This window comes from Protopterus annectens, chromosome 1.part2 (genome assembly GCF_019279795.1).
Source record: "Protopterus annectens isolate FY-2018-M chromosome 1.part2, PAN1.0, whole genome shotgun sequence".
NCBI classification, from domain to species: domain Eukaryota; kingdom Metazoa; phylum Chordata; order Ceratodontiformes; family Protopteridae; genus Protopterus; species Protopterus annectens.
In genome coordinates this window covers 403,171,849-403,190,276 of record NC_056727.1, presented here as the reverse complement: position 1 = coordinate 403,190,276, position 18,428 = coordinate 403,171,849, and the positions used below count along the sequence as shown (strand labels likewise).

At 40.3% G+C, this 18,428-nt stretch overlaps 1 protein-coding gene across 1 annotated transcript in view; it reads right to left on the bottom strand.

The window, feature by feature from the left end:
- Positions 1-465: 465 nt before the first annotated feature.
- Positions 466-18,428, bottom strand: part of ANKEF1 (ankyrin repeat and EF-hand domain containing 1) — a 1,352,638-nt gene continuing 1,334,675 nt past the window's right edge. Inside the window, exon 10 of the mRNA XM_044056684.1 lies at positions 466-1,122. Within this exon, the coding sequence (XP_043912619.1) occupies positions 964-1,122 (159 nt within the window). The 3' untranslated portion in view covers positions 466-963. The remainder of the gene's footprint in view (positions 1,123-18,428) is intronic.

Below are 18,428 nucleotides of genomic sequence, written 5' to 3'. Positions count from 1 at the left end.
TCTGAATAAGCAGAATAAGTTATCCTGGAGAGTGAACATTTTTTTTCATAGCTCATTTTATCAGTAGAATATGCGGGTGTATATTAAATTATCGAACGGAATGAATGTTGAATGGCCGAAATATCGAAAGTGCCATTCAGATTATTTGGTTCACCCCAACTAATTATATATACCAACTCCAAGATTGCACTACAGTTAGGAAAGGGCAAAATTTCCAATCTTCACTGCACCCCAATCCCACAAACCAGAACTCGATGAATAGCACTTTCGATATTTTGGCCGTTCGACATTCATTCCATTCGATAATTTAATATAGACCTGAATATGCAACAGAGCAAATGAGAACTTTGCATCCCTCTATATAGCTTGAGTTTTGTGACTTTGCATTTTACTATTTATGAGTTCATAAATATAGACCACATCTGAGGAAATATGATTACTTTCATAATTAATTATTCTTATAAATTCGTCCCAAGAATTTTAATACTTCTTAAATTCCTTCAAAAAGAGTTTGATCTTGTTACTTGTTTGTGAAGTTTGAGTATCATGTATAAACACAGTAACAATACTAGAACTTTAGTCAAAACACTAATATACAAGACTGCTTTAAAAAACATAAACAATGTCTTAATTACTTAATGCACTGTGTCTTTCTGTACTCAAGTTCTTCTTTAAAGAATTCTACTGCCAAAATGTAGTGCTTGTTTGAGTTTGGAAGAATGTGCATATCAGTTCTATGCTCAAAAATATGTTGGTAAAAGAGTGTCAAGCACTTTGTGTAACAGTTATGACTCTTCTGAGTCTGATACTCAAGTGGTAGTGTGACTAGAAACATTTAGTTAATTGCATTACATTATGATAACAATTAAGAGGTAGGTTATAGCTATAAACAGAAAACAGAAAAACGAGTTTTGAGTCAAATATCGTTATTGTGCAATTTTCTTTCCTTTAAGCAAGTTTACATTAATCAGCATCTGGGCCTCCTAATGCCAATGATTTTGCCATGAAATTCTTCTTGAATGGCATCATGAAGTCTTCAAAATCTACTTCATATGAGAACCGTTCTCTTCTCTCTTCTTTCTTTTTAACTAAATCTTGTGTGGTTAGCTGAGGACCCCAAATCTAGAAAACCAAAAAAAAACTGTTATAATACAATGACTGCCCATTAATATTCAAAAGCAAGCATGTTGACTGGTCAGCCCAGCCAACGTGCCCATTCGAGAATATACCAGAAGCAAAACTCCAGCCGCTAAAGTATCACTGAGTGGCTGAACTTTCCTGTTCACATGTGCTACATATTAAAACTTCTCTCAGTAGTTTTACATGTTCCAGTTGTTTGCACACTACCTACATGAGCCATGATCATCTACCTACAAGAAAAATCAAATACAGAAAAAAAAAGTACCTGATTTGTTTTGTATGCAAAAGATCAGGACTGACATAGCAGCTTCGGAACAACTTCCACATGTAAAACTACTGAAACCACGAACACCATGAAACACCAAAAAACACTACGATACCTTTTAACTTCTAAGTGTAAGCAATCTGGACAAAGCCTGACATAATGGAGGGACAAATGCCCGAAAATAAGGGCACATTTTAAATATTGCTCTTATAAACTTACCAACTTGCTAAAATAACAGGATCTGTGTTAGCATGTATTTCCTAAATGATATGAAGTCTGAATCTCAAATGCATGTCATTATTTAGTGACTTTAATTCTTACATTACCCAGTGACTTCTTAGAAAAAAACACAAATTTTATGAAGAAAATACCAAAAATATGAGGCAAAAATCTGAACATTCTGCAAAAATCTTGATAGTTGAAAGTTATAAGCATGATGTGAGCCATTACAATTGAGTGACGGTATGCTAAAATACTTTCCCTGCTTAAGCACTGTACATACACTGTGCATTTGCAGGAAAGTATAAATACAAAAAGTTATATTAAATAAGAGTTTACATCTAACTTAAGTGTGCAACTGTTAGAAAATGTATGACTACAGAGACAGCAGTACTATTCACACCCCCGTTTTCACTACATGCATGCACACACACTTTATACTTCAATAACATTAACACAAAGAAAAACAGTTACAGTCCTAATAAACATTTAAAATAATCACAACAGCTCATGAATTTTACCAACCAATATTTAATATTATTTACAATTTCATAAATGATCTACTTATAATAAATACACAGATCTAAACAAATCAGAAGCAGTATAGAAATATAAAATAAACTACAACAGTAAAAAAGCATTAAAAATTATATTTACTCATATAATTTCCTTCTTACATTTCTAGAAAAATTAATTAAACCTGCAGTGGTGGTGCTGTGGTAGCATTGTCGCCTCACAGTAAGATGCTGTCCGGTTTGATTCTCAGCTAGAGTGTCTTCTGCGTGGAGACATGCGTGAATGGGCATAAGGTTGTGCATCAGGCCTGGCAAGCCAGTACGTAAAAATCAACTGCCAATCATTCGCTGAACAGAGTTCCGCTGTGGCGACCCCTAACCGGGAAAAGCCGAAAGACACAAACAAAAAACATTTCTAGAAAAATTAATAAAAAGTGTACTTAAATTAAAAAAATAAATAAATAAACATAAATTAAAAGTCTGGAACTAGTTTCTCAAAAAAGTGGAAGAACACAAAATAAAACAAACAGAAACCTACAAAACTAACACCAGTGTACACTAGCACATTCAGCCTTATGACCAAATCACACCAACTATGGGTAAATCCAGCATTACCCACACCCAGCCATAGGCAATTGCTATAGTAATCTATACAGAATTATGTTAAAAATAACAATTAAACTTACACAAGGATCTCTAAATAGTTTTGATATATTATGCATTTTAAATTGTGATTATATTCCATCAGAGAACTGAAGACTTCATTCTTCAGTCAGGCAATTATGTTGCTGTGTTCTTAACTAGAAGAATAGTTACAAAATTCGAAGTAACTGGTAAATGAAGCATGCATTCATATGTTTTCTGTGTTTCTTAAAGGTATAATTATATTAATTAAGTCATTTATTTTCAGAAGACATTTGGAAATGCAAGAACTAATATAAATTGCAAAAGGGGAAATAAAATTACACTTCATAGTTATAAATCATAAAAGGCAAAGCCATGGCATAGTCATAATCTACTATAGGAAAGATGCAGAACGCTAGTTTGTTTCCTTATGCACAGAAATAAATCAAATTTTGTGTCAGCCATATATGCACCAATTCAATGAAGCAGTTCAACAATTCAGACTCAGCAACCCAACATTTATGCATGTGTATATACATACTGCATGTGTATCTATACACACACATACAAACGGTTTTGGGGCTGACAGTCTTAGGTACCCCTTCATTTAAAAAGTACTTAAATAAAAGTTTTTATTGACCGTACTCAGTTTATGCAGTTCCAAGTCCTTTATCACAAGGGCTTCCACTGGTGAAAAATATTTTACTGACAGCATTCTAGTTAAGTAATTCAAATGCTCAGTTACCAAAACTTCCACTGGTAGTTATGGTTTCCCAACACAAACTGCTGCCTTGGAGTCAACTGCTCCAGTCCTAGTATCTCTCTCCTTAAACAAATGTGCTCCAAACTCCTCTTGGCTCTCAATCCAAATGACTTCTACCATACTAAATCACTCCTAGCCTTAAAAAATGGTGTAGGTCTACCAGCTGGATTCTATTACCTGGACTATAGATATCTTACTTTAAAGGCACCTGTCCCTCATATAATGATAATCATACATTCTCCAAATACAGTGGTTTTATTTCTCCCCTCCAGGTGGCACTGTCATGAAATGAGATAATGCCAGCACAGCTATCTTGAATTTTGTAAATAATTATGTGTCATTTGTGAATATCAACATGATTTATATAGAAGTGTGACAAAGGGAAATTCTGCTAGCCCACCTATCTGGAATTTTGTAAATGGTTATGTGTCATTTGTGAATGTCAACATGCTTCCTGTAAGATACTTGTGTTACAAATGTATTAGAACTGTATGTCATGTATATATCAAACTAAGTTTGTACAGATGAGTGTTGAAAAGATACTTTATAAAGCAGTGAGCTTAAAATGGATCCACATTGTGCCCTACTGGAACAGAACAGAAATGTACATGCAATATTGTAACTGTTTAAATGTATATTTTAACAGTGGAAACTGGAACTGCCATCAATGGTTATATTAGGCCTGGGAACTAGGAGTCAGATGACAAGTAAAGATGTCATTCTGCAAGTTATCCCAGCAGTAATATTTCAGATATTAATTTGGGAAGTTTCTTAGTGAAAAACAGCATTCTCTATTTGGTCTAGGACCTGACAACGTCAAAATCCATTCACCACACATTTGCCTTGTATGAGTAAGTAAGACTAGGGAACAATATAATCCTCTTAGATACAGTCAGGAATACAAAAAAGCTTAATTTATATGTTTTTTTTCTTTATTGATTTGAGACTGTCCTGCAATGTTGTTTTAAATATTTCCTGTGATCTTCAACTCTGATGTCACTGTAATTATATACAGAGTATTTTCTTATTCTTTTATTATTTATTATTAAATATATTTAAAACTTTCATTTTGGCTGATCTTTGTAGAGCTATTTAATTTCTGAGAGCACTTGCATATTTATTTGATGACACTGTGGGCCACTCCTAACAGCCTTGTTCTTGGTCAAACTACCATTTGTATTAATAGTAACATTACACAGTAAGATTGGACACCCTTTGTTAAGGGCCTTAAAGTAGCTGATAATGGGTACTGGTAGTAGTGATAACTACCTTACAGTCTGGGCAGAAGGGGGTATAGCTAGTAAATCAGTGCCAGCCTTTCCCAGGTGTTTGTGTGAGTGTATGTCATGTATATATAATAAACTAGGTTTGTACAGACAGTGTGTATGTGTGTGTGAATGTGTGTGTGTGTGTGTGTGTGTGTGTGTGTGTGTGTGTGTGTGTGTGTGTGTGTGTGTGTGTGTGTGTGTGTGTGTGTGTGTGTGTATGTGATCTCCAAGAGTGTGTCAGCTACTTGGGCAGGGACATGAAGCACTGGTTATACAGAGAGAGTGGTGGGATCACCACATCACATATTAGGATTCAGTGGCATGGATATTGAATTCCCATAGCCTGTAAACAGTGGTCACTAAGGAAGATCATTGTCCTCTGAAGTAGTCACACAGTGAACATTCAGAGTTCCATATCACAATAGCTTTTTTTTTTTTTTTGTTAGCTTAGTTAGTCAGAGATTAGCCAAGGATGTCAGCAGAGGAGTATGGCAAGCTGACAAGGAGCCAGTTGGCTGAGATATGCCAAGACAAAGGATTGGTGCATGCCAACCTGACTAAAGTAGAAATAATTGCAGCCTTAGTCCCAGCTGCATCACAGACCAGCAAACAAGAGGACAACCACATTGGCTTAGGGATGTACAACTGTCAGAAATGGACAGTTCAACTTTGCCTGAGAGGAGTTAAAATCCATTTGGAGTTAGACTTGAACTGGAGGCCAAATGCTTGGAAATAGAATCAGCAGAGACTGTGGCATTTGGAGGCTGAAGAAAAGGAGAAACAGAAACAAATAGAATCATAATTAGTAGAGAGACTGAGATGTCTGGAAGTTGAGGAAAATGAGAGGCAGAGGCAACATGAAAAGGAGATGCTGACTCTTTGCCAGGGTCATGAAGGTAATGGGGAAGGGAGTAACCAAACCACAGAAGCAACAGAGGTCAGTAAATTTCTTCCACAATTTACAGAGGGTGATAATTTTGATAGTTGTATTCATATGTTTGAAAGGGTATATAAACAGTATAATGTTGAAGGGGCTCTGGGTACGGTTCCTGACCCCATTACTCCATGGTAAAGCTGTAACTGCTATTTTTAAATTGTCTGATACCGATTGCTTAAATTACAATACTGTTAAAAATTGTCTGAGTGTTTTAAGTTAACACCTGAAGCTTACAGGAAAAATTTTCATGAGCATAGATGCAAGGCAGATGGAAGTGTGTGTGAATATATTGATGAGTTAGGCACTTATTTTCATAGATGAGTGAATGGGTGTCAGGTCACCAGTTTTGAAGGGCTGGCAGACCACTTAGTGAGGGAACAAGCTCTTAGCACTTTGCCTGAGGACATCAGAATCTGGTTGGCAGGTAGGCAATGCAATACTACAGATGATGTGGAGAAAAAGGGAGACCTATACCTAGCAAGCAGGGCATCACTGTACAGGAAAGGAATACCCAGTGCTGCACATGAGTTTAAGGTAACCTTTGGTGGGCGGCCTAAACCAGCCCAACAGAGACCACCAGTAGCAGGAGAAACCACTAGTTCAGGTACATGAACAGGATCAAGGGTTAAAGGTTTTAAATGTAGCCAGTGGGGCCATGTAGCATATAGCTGTCCAAGGAGGCAAGGTGGGGAACAAAAGGTGGCAGAGCGAGTAAGTGGGAATGACAGAATAGTTGTCTGGAGACAACAAGGATACCAGACTACCATAAAAGGTTATATCCTATCTTAGTAGATAGAAAACAAGTCACTGCTAAGATAGAGACAGCCTCTGACCCAACCATTGTGAAGCTGCAATGGTTAAAGAGGAGCACTGCCTGTTTAGGCAGTCTGCTCCAGTCAGAGCTTTAGGAGAGACCCCATTCCAAATACATTTGGCTAGGGTTCACCATGACTGGTAGGGTAGAAAAGGAAGCAAAAAAGTAGGTGTGTTTGAGAGTATCCCTGCAGATGTCCTGATAGGGAATGAATTTGATAATGCAGTACCTTGTGTGCATGCAGTTACATGGAGTCAGGCTTGGAGACAAACACGTGGGTCTGGTAGCCTGGGGGAACACACACAGACTGTACACTTGAAGCCAGGACTGGTGAGGTGGCTACTTCAGGGAGAGAGCTACCCAGCAGCAGTGAGACTGAAGGTGAGCCACAGCTGCTTGTGGGTAATGATGTTCCCTTGGACAGAGTGACTGCAAGGCCAGAGGTGAGTAGTAGTACCTAGGCTGACAGTGAGGCACCTCTGTCAGAGAATACCAAACTTCCTGTGGAAGAAAAGCTGGGAAGGGTTGCAAAGAGAGAGTTGAGAAAGGCTCAGCTCTCAGACTCTATATTACAAAGCCTGAGGGAGGAAGCTAGTGAGGCACCTGATTCTCAAGGAAAAGGGGGAATATGTATACTGGGACAAAGGGTTACTGTATAGAGAGTAGACCCCCGAGGGAGGGTTAGAGGGTGAGAGAATACAGCAGTTGGTAGTGCCCAGAATCTACTGTCTGGCACTTCTAGCCACAGCCCATGACATTTCCTTTGCAGGTCATATGGGCATAAAGCATACAAAAAGACATATTATGTAGAACTTTTACTGGCCTGGGATTTCCAAGGATATAACAGGGTACTGTAGGAGCTGTGAGCAGTGCCAAAAGGTAGCCAAGGCAGGAGACAATGTGAAAGTTCCTTTGATGCCTTTGCTCATGATTGAGGAGCCATTTTCAGAGGGTAGCTATGGATATTGTGGGGCCTCTGAATACGCTAATTTCCACAGGGAAGATATATATCCTAGTGGTAGCAGATTATGCTACCAGATACCCTGAGGTGGTGGTTCTGTCCTTCATTGAGGCAGAAAAGATGGCAGATGTTTTTTTTACAGATTTTCAGCAGGGTAGGTTTCCCCCCCAAAAAATGCTGACTGACAGAGGTGCCAATTTCATGTCAGACCTGCTAGCTTGTCATTGGAAGCACTGTGGGGTGAAGCACCAAAGGACCACCCCCAGACTAATGGTCTGGTGGAGAGGTTAAACTCTACCCTCCAGTCCATGATACAGCATTTGCAGACCAGTTTAAGATGGAGTGGGACAAATATTTGCCCCATCTGTTTGCGTACAGGAGGTGCCCCACGAATACACAGGGTTTTCACCTTTTGAGTTGCTGTATGAGCACAGGGTGAGGGGACCTCTAGATTTGAGTCATGATGCATGGGAGGGTGGGTGTGAATCCCACAATGAGTCTGTTGTGGCATATGTCCTAAACCTCAGGACAAGGCTCAGGGAACTCATGGGCTAAGCCCAGGAGAACCTGGCAGAAGCTCAACAGCAGAAAAAGGTCTGGTATGACAGGAATGTTTGAGCTACAGAGTATGCTGTGGGGTAGCAGGTATTGCTTCTCATTCCTGTCAAACACAGTAAGATGCAGGGAGTTGGGAGGGACCCTACAAGGTGGTATGGAAGGTCAGTGATGTTAACTACATGGTAGAACTGCAAGGCAGGAGGTAGGGGCACAAACTGTACCATGTTTACATGATCAAACCTTACCATGATAGGGAGGCCCTTGTGCTGAGTATTTGCAGTGGATGGTGGGAGTAGTCTGAGGGGGATCTGGTGACTGATCTCCTCAGTGAGACTCGAACTGACACCTCAGTGGAAGGGATAGCAATGTCCCAGCAGTTATCTCCTACCCAGGTTCGAGAAATTCGAGCAGTGTTACAGGAGTTTGGGGACATGTTCACTGGGAAACCAGGGTGCACCCAACTGGTGCAGCACCATATGGATAGAGGACCCCAAAGGCCTATTAAGCAGGCCCCTTATAGGGTGCCTGAGAGAGTCAAACAGACTCTGAGGGAGGAGATACAGAAAATGTTGGGACTAGGGGTAATTCAAGAGTCCAGCAGTCCCTGAGCTTCCCCAGTGGTACTGGTACCGGAGAAGGATGGAAGCACCAGGTTCTGTGTGGACTACAGGAAATTAAATATTCACACAGTCAGATGCTTACCCCATACCTAGGACAGATAAAGTCCTAGACCAGCTGGGTGGGGTTAAGTATCTTACCACTATTGATCTTACCAAGAGTACTGACAGGTGCCCTTGACTGCCAGTGCTAGAGATAGGTCAGCCATTATGACTCCTTTTGGTTTGTATGAGTTCATGAAGATCCCATTTGGGATGAAAAATGCCCCAGTGACTTTCCAGAGACTGGTAGATCATATCCTAGCAGGAGCAGGAGATTTTGCCCTTGCTTACCTGGATGATATTGCTATCTACAGACATTCCTGGCAATAGCACCTTCAGCATGTCAGGGAGGTGCTGGGCAGACTACAGAGGGCAGGGTGACCATTAAGCCCAGTAAGTGTCAGGTGGGTATGGCAGAGGTCTCCTACCTGGGACATAGAGTGGGGAGTGGTAGGATCAGGCCAGAACCTGCCAAAGTAGAAGCCATTCAGGAATGGCCTGCCTCTGTTACCAAAAAGCAGGTGAAGTCATTCTTAGGGACAGAGGGGTATGACAGAAAGTTTGTCCCCAATTATAGTACCATAGCTGCTCCCTTCACAGACCGGACAAGGAAAAATAAGCCAGATAAGGTAGTGTGGACTCCAGTAGGTGAGCAGGCATTCCAGAAGCTTAAAGAAGCTTTGGGAGGACCTCCTGTGTTAGCCAGTCCAGATTACAGCAAAGGATTTGTTGTGCAGGTGAAGGCTTCAAACCATGGGGTGAGGGCTGTACTTAGCCAGGTTTCCTCAGAGGGAGAAGAGCACCTAGTGGTATATCTCAGTTGTAGCCTCCAACCCAGGAAGGAATGCTATGCAGCTGTAGTAAAGGAATGCCTTACCATGGTGTGGGCACTTGCAGAAACTTCAGCCTTATCTGTATGGAAGGAAATTCACTGTAGTTACAGATGACAATTCCTTAACATGGCTACACTGAGCCAGGCAGCAAAATGCTAAGTTACTAAGGTGGAGACTAGGGTTATAAGGATATGATATGACAGTGCAGCACCACAGTGGGTTTAGCAATGCCAATGCAGATGGGTTCTCAAGACAGGGAATGGAGTTAGGTATTCCCAGATGGGCTCAACCCTCTCAAGCAGAGTTTCTCAAGGGTCACTTGAAAAACTAGCTTGAGTTTTCAAGGGGTGGGGTGTGATATAGGGAAATATTGCCAGCCTAGCTATCTGGAATTTTGTAAATAATTATATGTTATTTGTGAATATTGATATGATTTATACAGAGCTGTATGTTATGTACTGAGCTAATATGTAACCACAGCATGCCCTGCTGACTTTGAACAGAAAATAAGTTGAAATTAGATTTTTTTATGATTGTGCCATAAAAGTTCTCTCTCAGTTTTAGTGTAGCAGACACAATGTTTTTGTATTGTCTTGAAAGAGAAGTAATTACTAGGTTTAAAATGTAAAAGTATTTTATTGTTTTACGACTTCCAAGATCTGAAAACATCTGAGAGATATGTATTTTTAACACAGATATGTTAAATTCTGTCAGGTGACAAAAAATGTTGTCGTCCAAGCTAACCCAGCAGTAACATTTGATATTGACTTAAGAACTCTCTAAGAAAGAGACCGGGCATTTTGTATTTTGTCTTGGACCTAGCAAGAACAATCACTCATCATCAACATCATCTACACTCGCCTTGCTGTAAGTAATATTTAGGGCATAGTATCCCTCTTAGATATAGATTGGTATATAGTAAAGATTAGTTTACATGTTTTCTGTATTTCATTCAGACTGTCCTGCAATGCTGTTTTAAAATATTTCCTGTAATTTTGAACTCTGAAGTTACTGTGCTGGTTGATTATTGTCTTGTTCTTTTATTATATATTATTAAATATATTCAAACCTATCTTTGTGGCTGATATTTGTGAGACATATTTAAGCTCTTGGAGTACTTGCATATGCGTTTGGTGACACTGTACAGGCCACTCCTAAATAGCCTTGCAAGTTTTGGTCAGAATACCATTTGGATAGTAGTAACATTACACAGTTGGATTGGACACCCTTTGTAAGGGCCTTATAGTAGCTGATAACTAGGGGTTGGTGGCAGTGGAAACCACCTTATAGTCTGGGTAGAAGGGGGCATAGATAGTAAACCTGTGTCAGCCTTACCCAGGTGTGTGTGTATTTGTATATAAACCAAATCTCAAAGTGTGTGTATGTCAGCTACATGGGCAGGGACACAAAGCACTGGTTGGACAGATATGTTGCTGGAGGTCTTGGCTTGGCCCTTCAGCTGAGATCTTAACTCTATAGCTGTGCAAGTGGGGGGTCGTATTGGGGATCTGGAGAAAGAGGGAGAAGACAGCCCCAGACAGACTGTGATCTCTGTGTGCTCTTAAGAGAAATTGCACTTTACTGTGTGTGTACTTGTCACCCTTCCAATGTGTACAACCCTAGCTGTTGCCAGTGGTGAGGATTGAGGCTCCTTGATTACTGGGACAGTACAGGGGCATCACACAGGCATATTGTTGTTCTACTCTACTCTTATCAGGCCTGTATTAGAATATAATGCCCTTTTGATATTTATCTAGCCATATAGTTCTTATGGGAAAACATATTTTATGATGAAAAATAGTCTTTGGTATGAGCTACCTCATTTATACTAAACTTGTGAAAGCTCTGAAACTTTATTCTCATTATTATAGACTCCTACATCATGGTCATTTCCTTGCCCACAAGGCTGCAAATGACTCTGCCTTGTTGGACTTGCTGCATGTTCATAAAATTGGAAATGCTACAGACACCAACTCTAGGGACTCAAACTTACATTGTAATATAAACTAGACCTATTGCAGGATGGGTAACTCTCCCAGAGGGTACCTTACCTTTGGAATAAGCTCTGATCCATGTCAAACAAAGTAACTTCCTTCACTCTCTTTTAATATTAAATACATGGATGGGTAATCATTCATTATCTTCGGTCTAGCTTCCAATCCCTTATGGACAGTGAAAACAAGTAAAGAGCTAGGTGTTATAGAACAGTTGACTAGCAGAATCCCTGCCTAAGAGGGCAAGACGAATAGGGCATTGCAGAGTGGGTAGGAGGGAGGGAATGAATGCTGCAACAGTGAAGGGAAGGACATCTACTGTTACAGTAAGATTTTACACAACTGTACCATGTCCTTACATATCATTGCTGCAGTGTTCCTTACATAAGGGAGAGTAGAAAAGCTCAAGATGAAACCTGGAAGGAGAAAGGCATTGCAGAGCCTTCTATAAATTCATGCAGGATAGCCCTGGCAAAGCCAGCCCTTGCTCTGTAAATAACATCTAAGTTGTAATGCTTAGTGAAGGTATGGATAGAAGTCCCAAGTAGCAGCTTCAAGGATTGAATTGGTATCCAGTCATTTGAAAAAAAGACACCAGAAGAAGCAACAGCTCTGGTAGAATAAGCCTTTAAAGAATATGGAAGACATTTACCATGAAAAGAATAACAAAAGGAAATAGCCTTAGAAATCTAGGAAGAGATTGTTTGCTTAGAAACTGCCAAACCCAAAGACCTGGGATGAAAGAAAACAAAAAATTGTTCAGATTTGTGAACAGCTTTAGTCTTATCCAAATAATATCTGAATTAAATATGCAAATCCAAGGTGTGAAGAGCCTTCTCGGTGGCAGACAGTGTAGAAGGAAAAAAAGAAAGCAAATTAATAGACTGACCAGCAGTAGTATGAAGAGACACCCTATACTTGTGAAAATAAAAAGGGAAGAGCAGCCATGAGAGCCTGAAGCTCAGATACTTTCTCAGCTGAAGTTAAACCCAAAAGAAGAACAGTTTCCATGTATAATGTTGCAAAGAAACCAAAGCAGCAGGCTGAAAAGGAGCTCAAAAGGAGCTTGAGTCAAATTTTCAAGAGTAAAATTGAGATCCCAGGAAGGCAGAATAGTTTTTTCTGGGAGGTCTGATATGAAGGATACCTTTAAGAAATTGTTCAACCTCAAATCTAGAGGCCAGAGGAGCCATTAAGGACAGACACGCAACAATTATTGATAGGTGATATTTAACTGAAGAATATGCCAATCCAGCATGGAACACATCACACAATTTTATTTATTTATTTAAGTTTGATGATCGGGGTAGTCCAGTAGGCCAAGAAGAACCCATTTTCAGTGGAGGCCCGGGGCAAAAAGCTCCACAATATTTGCAAGTTACATTTCACTTGTTGGAAAAAGACATAGTTCATACAGCTAATTAAACATTTACAGATAAGCTCCATGATATTTGCAATTGGCTTGTCACAATGTTACAAAAATGAAAAGACATAATTCAATACAGAAATTTCAACATTTACATAAAGTGAATATTTTTGTTATAAACTCAATTATAGGTTTAACATTTCAAAATATATAGCTACTAGCCATTAGTAGGTTAAGAAAATATTTTGCATGGAGAGAGTAATAGTATATTTGAGATCAGAGAGTATAGTACAATAGATATTAGAGAGAAAATTAGATTTTGGTAGGGGAGGGATTGTTTTGGGTGGGATGAAGTAATAGTAGAGGTAGTTGGATGAGTCAGTGCAAGGTGGAATGGGGGGGTTTAAGTTGGAGCATGGCAAGGGCATTCCCATTTGTAAGAAAGATGAGAGAGTAGCTGAGATTTGAAATTTGTACGGTTAGGTAGGTTGCGTAGGTGTGTGGGTACAGAGTTCCACTGTTTAGCTAAGGAGTGGGGCAGCAGTAGATGGACAAATAAGAGAGAACCCTAGGAATCTGCAATAAAAAGGGATTCTGGTTATGAGAGAGGCACAAGATAAACAACCTTTTCCATTTGGACAAATATGATTTCCTAGTAGTGGGTTTCCTGGCCTCCTGCAGGACGCAAAGAACATCCTCAGAAAATAGGTGCCTAAAAGGGATCAAAACCCGATCACCCACAGCATCAGTTGAAAAGTGGACAAGTGAGGAAGACCCCTTGTCTTGTGTGAGAAAGTCCACATGTTGAGGTACTGTGGTGATTGCCCCTGGCCAAGTTAAAAAGTAGGGGGAACCCATGCTGTCTGGGCTGAAAGAGAGTCACCAGCAAGATTTTAGAACAGTCTTGCCTGATTATGTGCAGAACCCTTGGAAGTAGAGGAAAAGGAGGGGAATGAAGGCATACAGAAACACCCCTTCCAAGGAAAAGACAGCGTGTCTATCTTCCAAGCCAGTGGACTTGGGATTTTGTAACAGAAGAGAAGTTGTCTGTTCAGAGGAGAGGCAAAAAACATCTACCTAAGGAATATCCTACCAATGGACAATGTCTAGAAACATTTCTGTGAAGCATCCATTCATGAGCCTGTATGCTGGACCTGCTCAAAGAGTCTACCAATATATTTTGCTCTGAGGAAATGTAGACAGCCTAAAGAGTCATATGATACTGGACAGCTACATCCCAGACCTAAAGAGCAAGACTGTAAAGAAGGTAGGACTGTGCCCCCCCCCCCCGTTTTTTGACATACCACATCACTGTGGTGTCATCTGTGAAAACTTTAAGGGGCCCTGGACAAAAGAGGGTATGTATGGCCTGAATAACTTGAAGAAGAGACCTCATCTCCTTAATGCTGATGTGGTATGACCTCTTATGAAGAGGTCAGACATTTTGGACCTTGACAGAGTCAAAGGAAGCCCCTCGCCCCCATCTGAGGCAAACAGCTCTTGAGTTGGGACTGGAGGTTGGAAAGGAAGCCCCGGGTTTAGAGAAAATTGATTAGTGTAGCACTCAAATTCAAGCCTGAGACAGGGAACTAGGAAGTCTGGGGAATGACACTGTTGAAGTCACACTGACTTGAGGTACCACTGAAGTTTTCTCATATGGAGCGAGGCCAAAGAGCAAAGCAGACAACTGAAAATGCAAGGAAGAAAAAGAGAAATGCAAACATTCCTGAAAAGGGGATGGATGGAAATATTAAGGTAGGCATCCTTGAAATCTAGCGATACAAGAAATGTCTGGGGAAGAAGAAGAGGGAACAAAGTTTAAAGAGACAGCATCTAAAAAGAGGAGACCTTTAGAAAGGTATCGAGCAGAGCAAGGTCTTGAATCAGTCTGCATGTGGCCTCCTTCCAGGGAACCAGAAAAATTCTGGAATAAAAACCTTTCCCTTCCTGAGCAGGGGGCACAACCTGAATGGTGCTTTGGGCCAAAACAGTATGAAACACCTCTGGAAAGAGAGGAAGCTGCTCCTATGGAGATTGAGGGATGCCCAGAAAGGGAGGGAGAGATTTCCACACCATGAAATACCCATGGTGGATGATGGACAGAACCCTGGAGTATTGTGTAATCTTTAACCAGTTGGGAAGGACAAGGAAAGATGAAGGGACAAGGGAACCTGGCCAAGTTAAAAAGGAAGCAGATTGTCAGATGGAACCTGGTTTATCCTGAAAAGGAGATGTCTGAGAAACAGGGGTCTGAGTAGACTTAGCAGTAGGTACACATCTAGAACCTTGGTTTATCCTGAAAAGGAGGTGTCTGAGAAACAAGGGTCTGAGTAGACTTAGCAGGAGGTACATGTCTAGAACCCTTTTTACCCTTGGGTGGAGGGGGAGACTGTCTGCAAAGAATTCCTCTGAAACTTACGTATAGAAGAAACCAAAATATGTTTCAACTCCTGCAAGGCCTTGCCTTTATCCTGGAGGGGTTTAAAATGTTCAGTAGCAGCAAAGCCAAAAAGATTTTTATTATCTAGAGAAGCATCCAGTAATTTGGTCTTAATGTCATCAGGCCTGAAGATGAAGCCAAGAGTAATGTCTCAAAACAAAACCAAATGCAGCAGCCTTAGAAGAAGCATCAGCTGCATCATAACTGAGCTTAATGGAGTGGCAAGCCACTTGAGAGGTAGAACCCAATAAGGAAATGTTCAAAACCTTCCCTTCAGAATCAGGAAGGTCAGAAACTACTTGAGAAGCCTGAGGAAGAAGAATTAAAATATACCTAGTCATATAGGTCCAGTCATTAATAACCCTAAAAGCCTTGGTGGCAGTCATATAAAGCTTTTTGCCCAGCCATTCCATGGCCCTAATATCGTTGTCTAAAGGAAGCAACTTAGTAGAAGGCAACAGCTTGGAGGGTTTGTCAGAGTATATAGAGACCATTGAAGGATCAGAAAGCGGACATTTATACAGAAATTTATAATCATCAGGCACATTGCAAAATGTGTCCGGTTTCTTTGGAGATGCTGGCTGAGAATCAAGGCTATACAAAAAATATCCAGGAGAGTAGCCAGAACTGGAGGAACAGCAGACGGTTTGTGAGACTCCATCTGGAGGAGTTCATAATACCTCTTCTGGGTATCAGAAACCTAATAGCAATCCAACTTGAAGAATTCCATCATACGTGAAATAGTGCCCCCAAAGGAAAGCTCTTCTAAATGAGAATTTAGACTGATAGAATTCTCTTCCTCATACCCACAGTCCAGAGAGTAAGGGATCTGAGAAGTGTACGCTAAGGAATCTTCCCCAGAATACAGATCCTTATCAGAAGACTCTTGCTCCCTAGGTCTCTTAAGAGGAGTAGAAGTCCAGGGAGGGGCAGTAAAATCCTGCCATTCATATTGTGGACCTCTAACTGCAGGGGAAATATGCTTTGTTTCTTCTTCTGCACAAAAAACCCAAGGAGGGTCAAACCCTTGCCAACACTCTACAAGCAAAGTAGGAATCTCCTCTCATATTGGAATCTGCAGAATTCCTCTCAGTCCCTCAGATATAATCAACTGAGGTTCCCCCTCAACATATGGAACAGACATTTTAAAAGCCTCAAAGCCTCCGAGGATGTGTGAGAAGTCAGATCCATGAAGGACTCTGATGGGGTCAAGGCAAAAGAATCTGAAGGAAAAACTGGATGATAATTCAGGCTTTCACCATCCTTGACAGAGACATCTGGGGGGAGGCTGGACAGCAGCTGTATCAGACCTGAGTTATTTGGCCTTTTTCTTGGCCAGCGGCTGACCCTTGGGACAGGAAGATTCTGCCATTAGTACTTTGTGCTAACAACGTTAGACATTGGTTTTCCAGGTAAATAGACAAGGATGAAATGCAACTAAATAAGGTTTTGGGCACAAATGCTTAGCAGATACAACACTGTGTATGATCATGAAAAGCAGCCATACAGAAGAGACACTGTTTGTGACCATCTTTATGAGGAATCTACCTTCCACACTGACATTTTCCCTTTCTGTATGACATGTAAACCAGCAACACTAAAATAAAAGAGAAGATAAGGAAGAACCCCAAAAAGTCACTTATCTGAGAAACAGCTTGGTAACCAGCACAGAAGGGCATTCAGACCGATGTTCAATGATGATGTATGAACTGGCAGCAAAGCAGTTTTGAGATTTGTGTGTCTGTATGCCTCCTTTATGCCCCACATCTTGTGTGGGGAGCAAACGTGCTGTATGATGCCTATAAACACTATAGATTTTGGTATACTGGCTGGACATTGGGCAGTCCTTGGCAGGAGAAACCTTACATAAGTAATACTGCAACAATGATATGGAAAGATATCAACCATAACAGATGTAGTACTTGCATGCTGTTGTCAGACCTGTTATTGGTATTATTTTATGTGGTGCCCTGTCCTAATCAACATTCCAAAGCTATGCTAAGATGTGATCTAGGGCCAGTCACTTAGCTCTGGTACTGGCTTACTGGCTACTGAAAGCTGTATTTTGAATAACTTTGGTTTGTAACCAAGTTTGCTGTGTTGTCACATTGACACATACTACATCCATACCTCTCAATCTGGAAACATCAAAAGTCTGGACAAAGGCCCATGAAAAATATGTAGAAATCTGTACTCTGATTAACATAACATTTACATACATTAATATGCAACCCTGCCCACTCCAGTGGAATTGTGGGATACTAACTATTCAAATGCAAACTGAAGAACAGACAATCAAAATATGGCCCAGGGCCAGAGTCCCCCTGCAACCATTCCAATGTCCCATTACCTTGCTATTTCACCCCACTTGCCATAAACACTAATGTTCATACTGCTTTACTTCTGCAATGATTATTTGAATTTTATTTTACATTTTATAGCACAAACACTAATAGATACCTGTTAAACAAAGCAATACCATCTTACAATGAAAACAGACTCAGCATTAAAACTTCTCTGCCCTTGAAACTCACATTCATTGAAACAGAATTGAAATGCACATCCAAAGAAAAATGCATCTGGCCAGTGGCGGATAAAGATTACCTTTGGGCTGATTTCAAATCATAGGCCCCTTGCACATGAAACAAGAAACATACATGCATTCTTTGATACACCTTCCTGACTTTATTAAATTATATTTCTTGTATAATACAGCACACTTGTTAAAGCACGGTTTAAATTTACTGTTTGAACATTTTCCAGTAAGCAATGAAACAAAATGCATGAACCAATAATGACAACACTGCCCAATTCAAAACATTCCCTTCATAAAAGTCTACTCAGACTTCTACAGTCCACCAGTATCAATAAATATGCACAACCTCTGCAGAAGTAAAAGTCATCTAAATTCCATGTTAAAGAGATCTGTAACAAAGTTGCTGCTAGCAAACAACTTTGCATTTCATTGTTTCATCTACAAGTAAAGTGCCTGTTGCCCTTGAAGAATAAATTGGCTATATTACATTAAAAAATGATAAGCTAGTAATATTTCAATAGGGAATGGATGGCAAA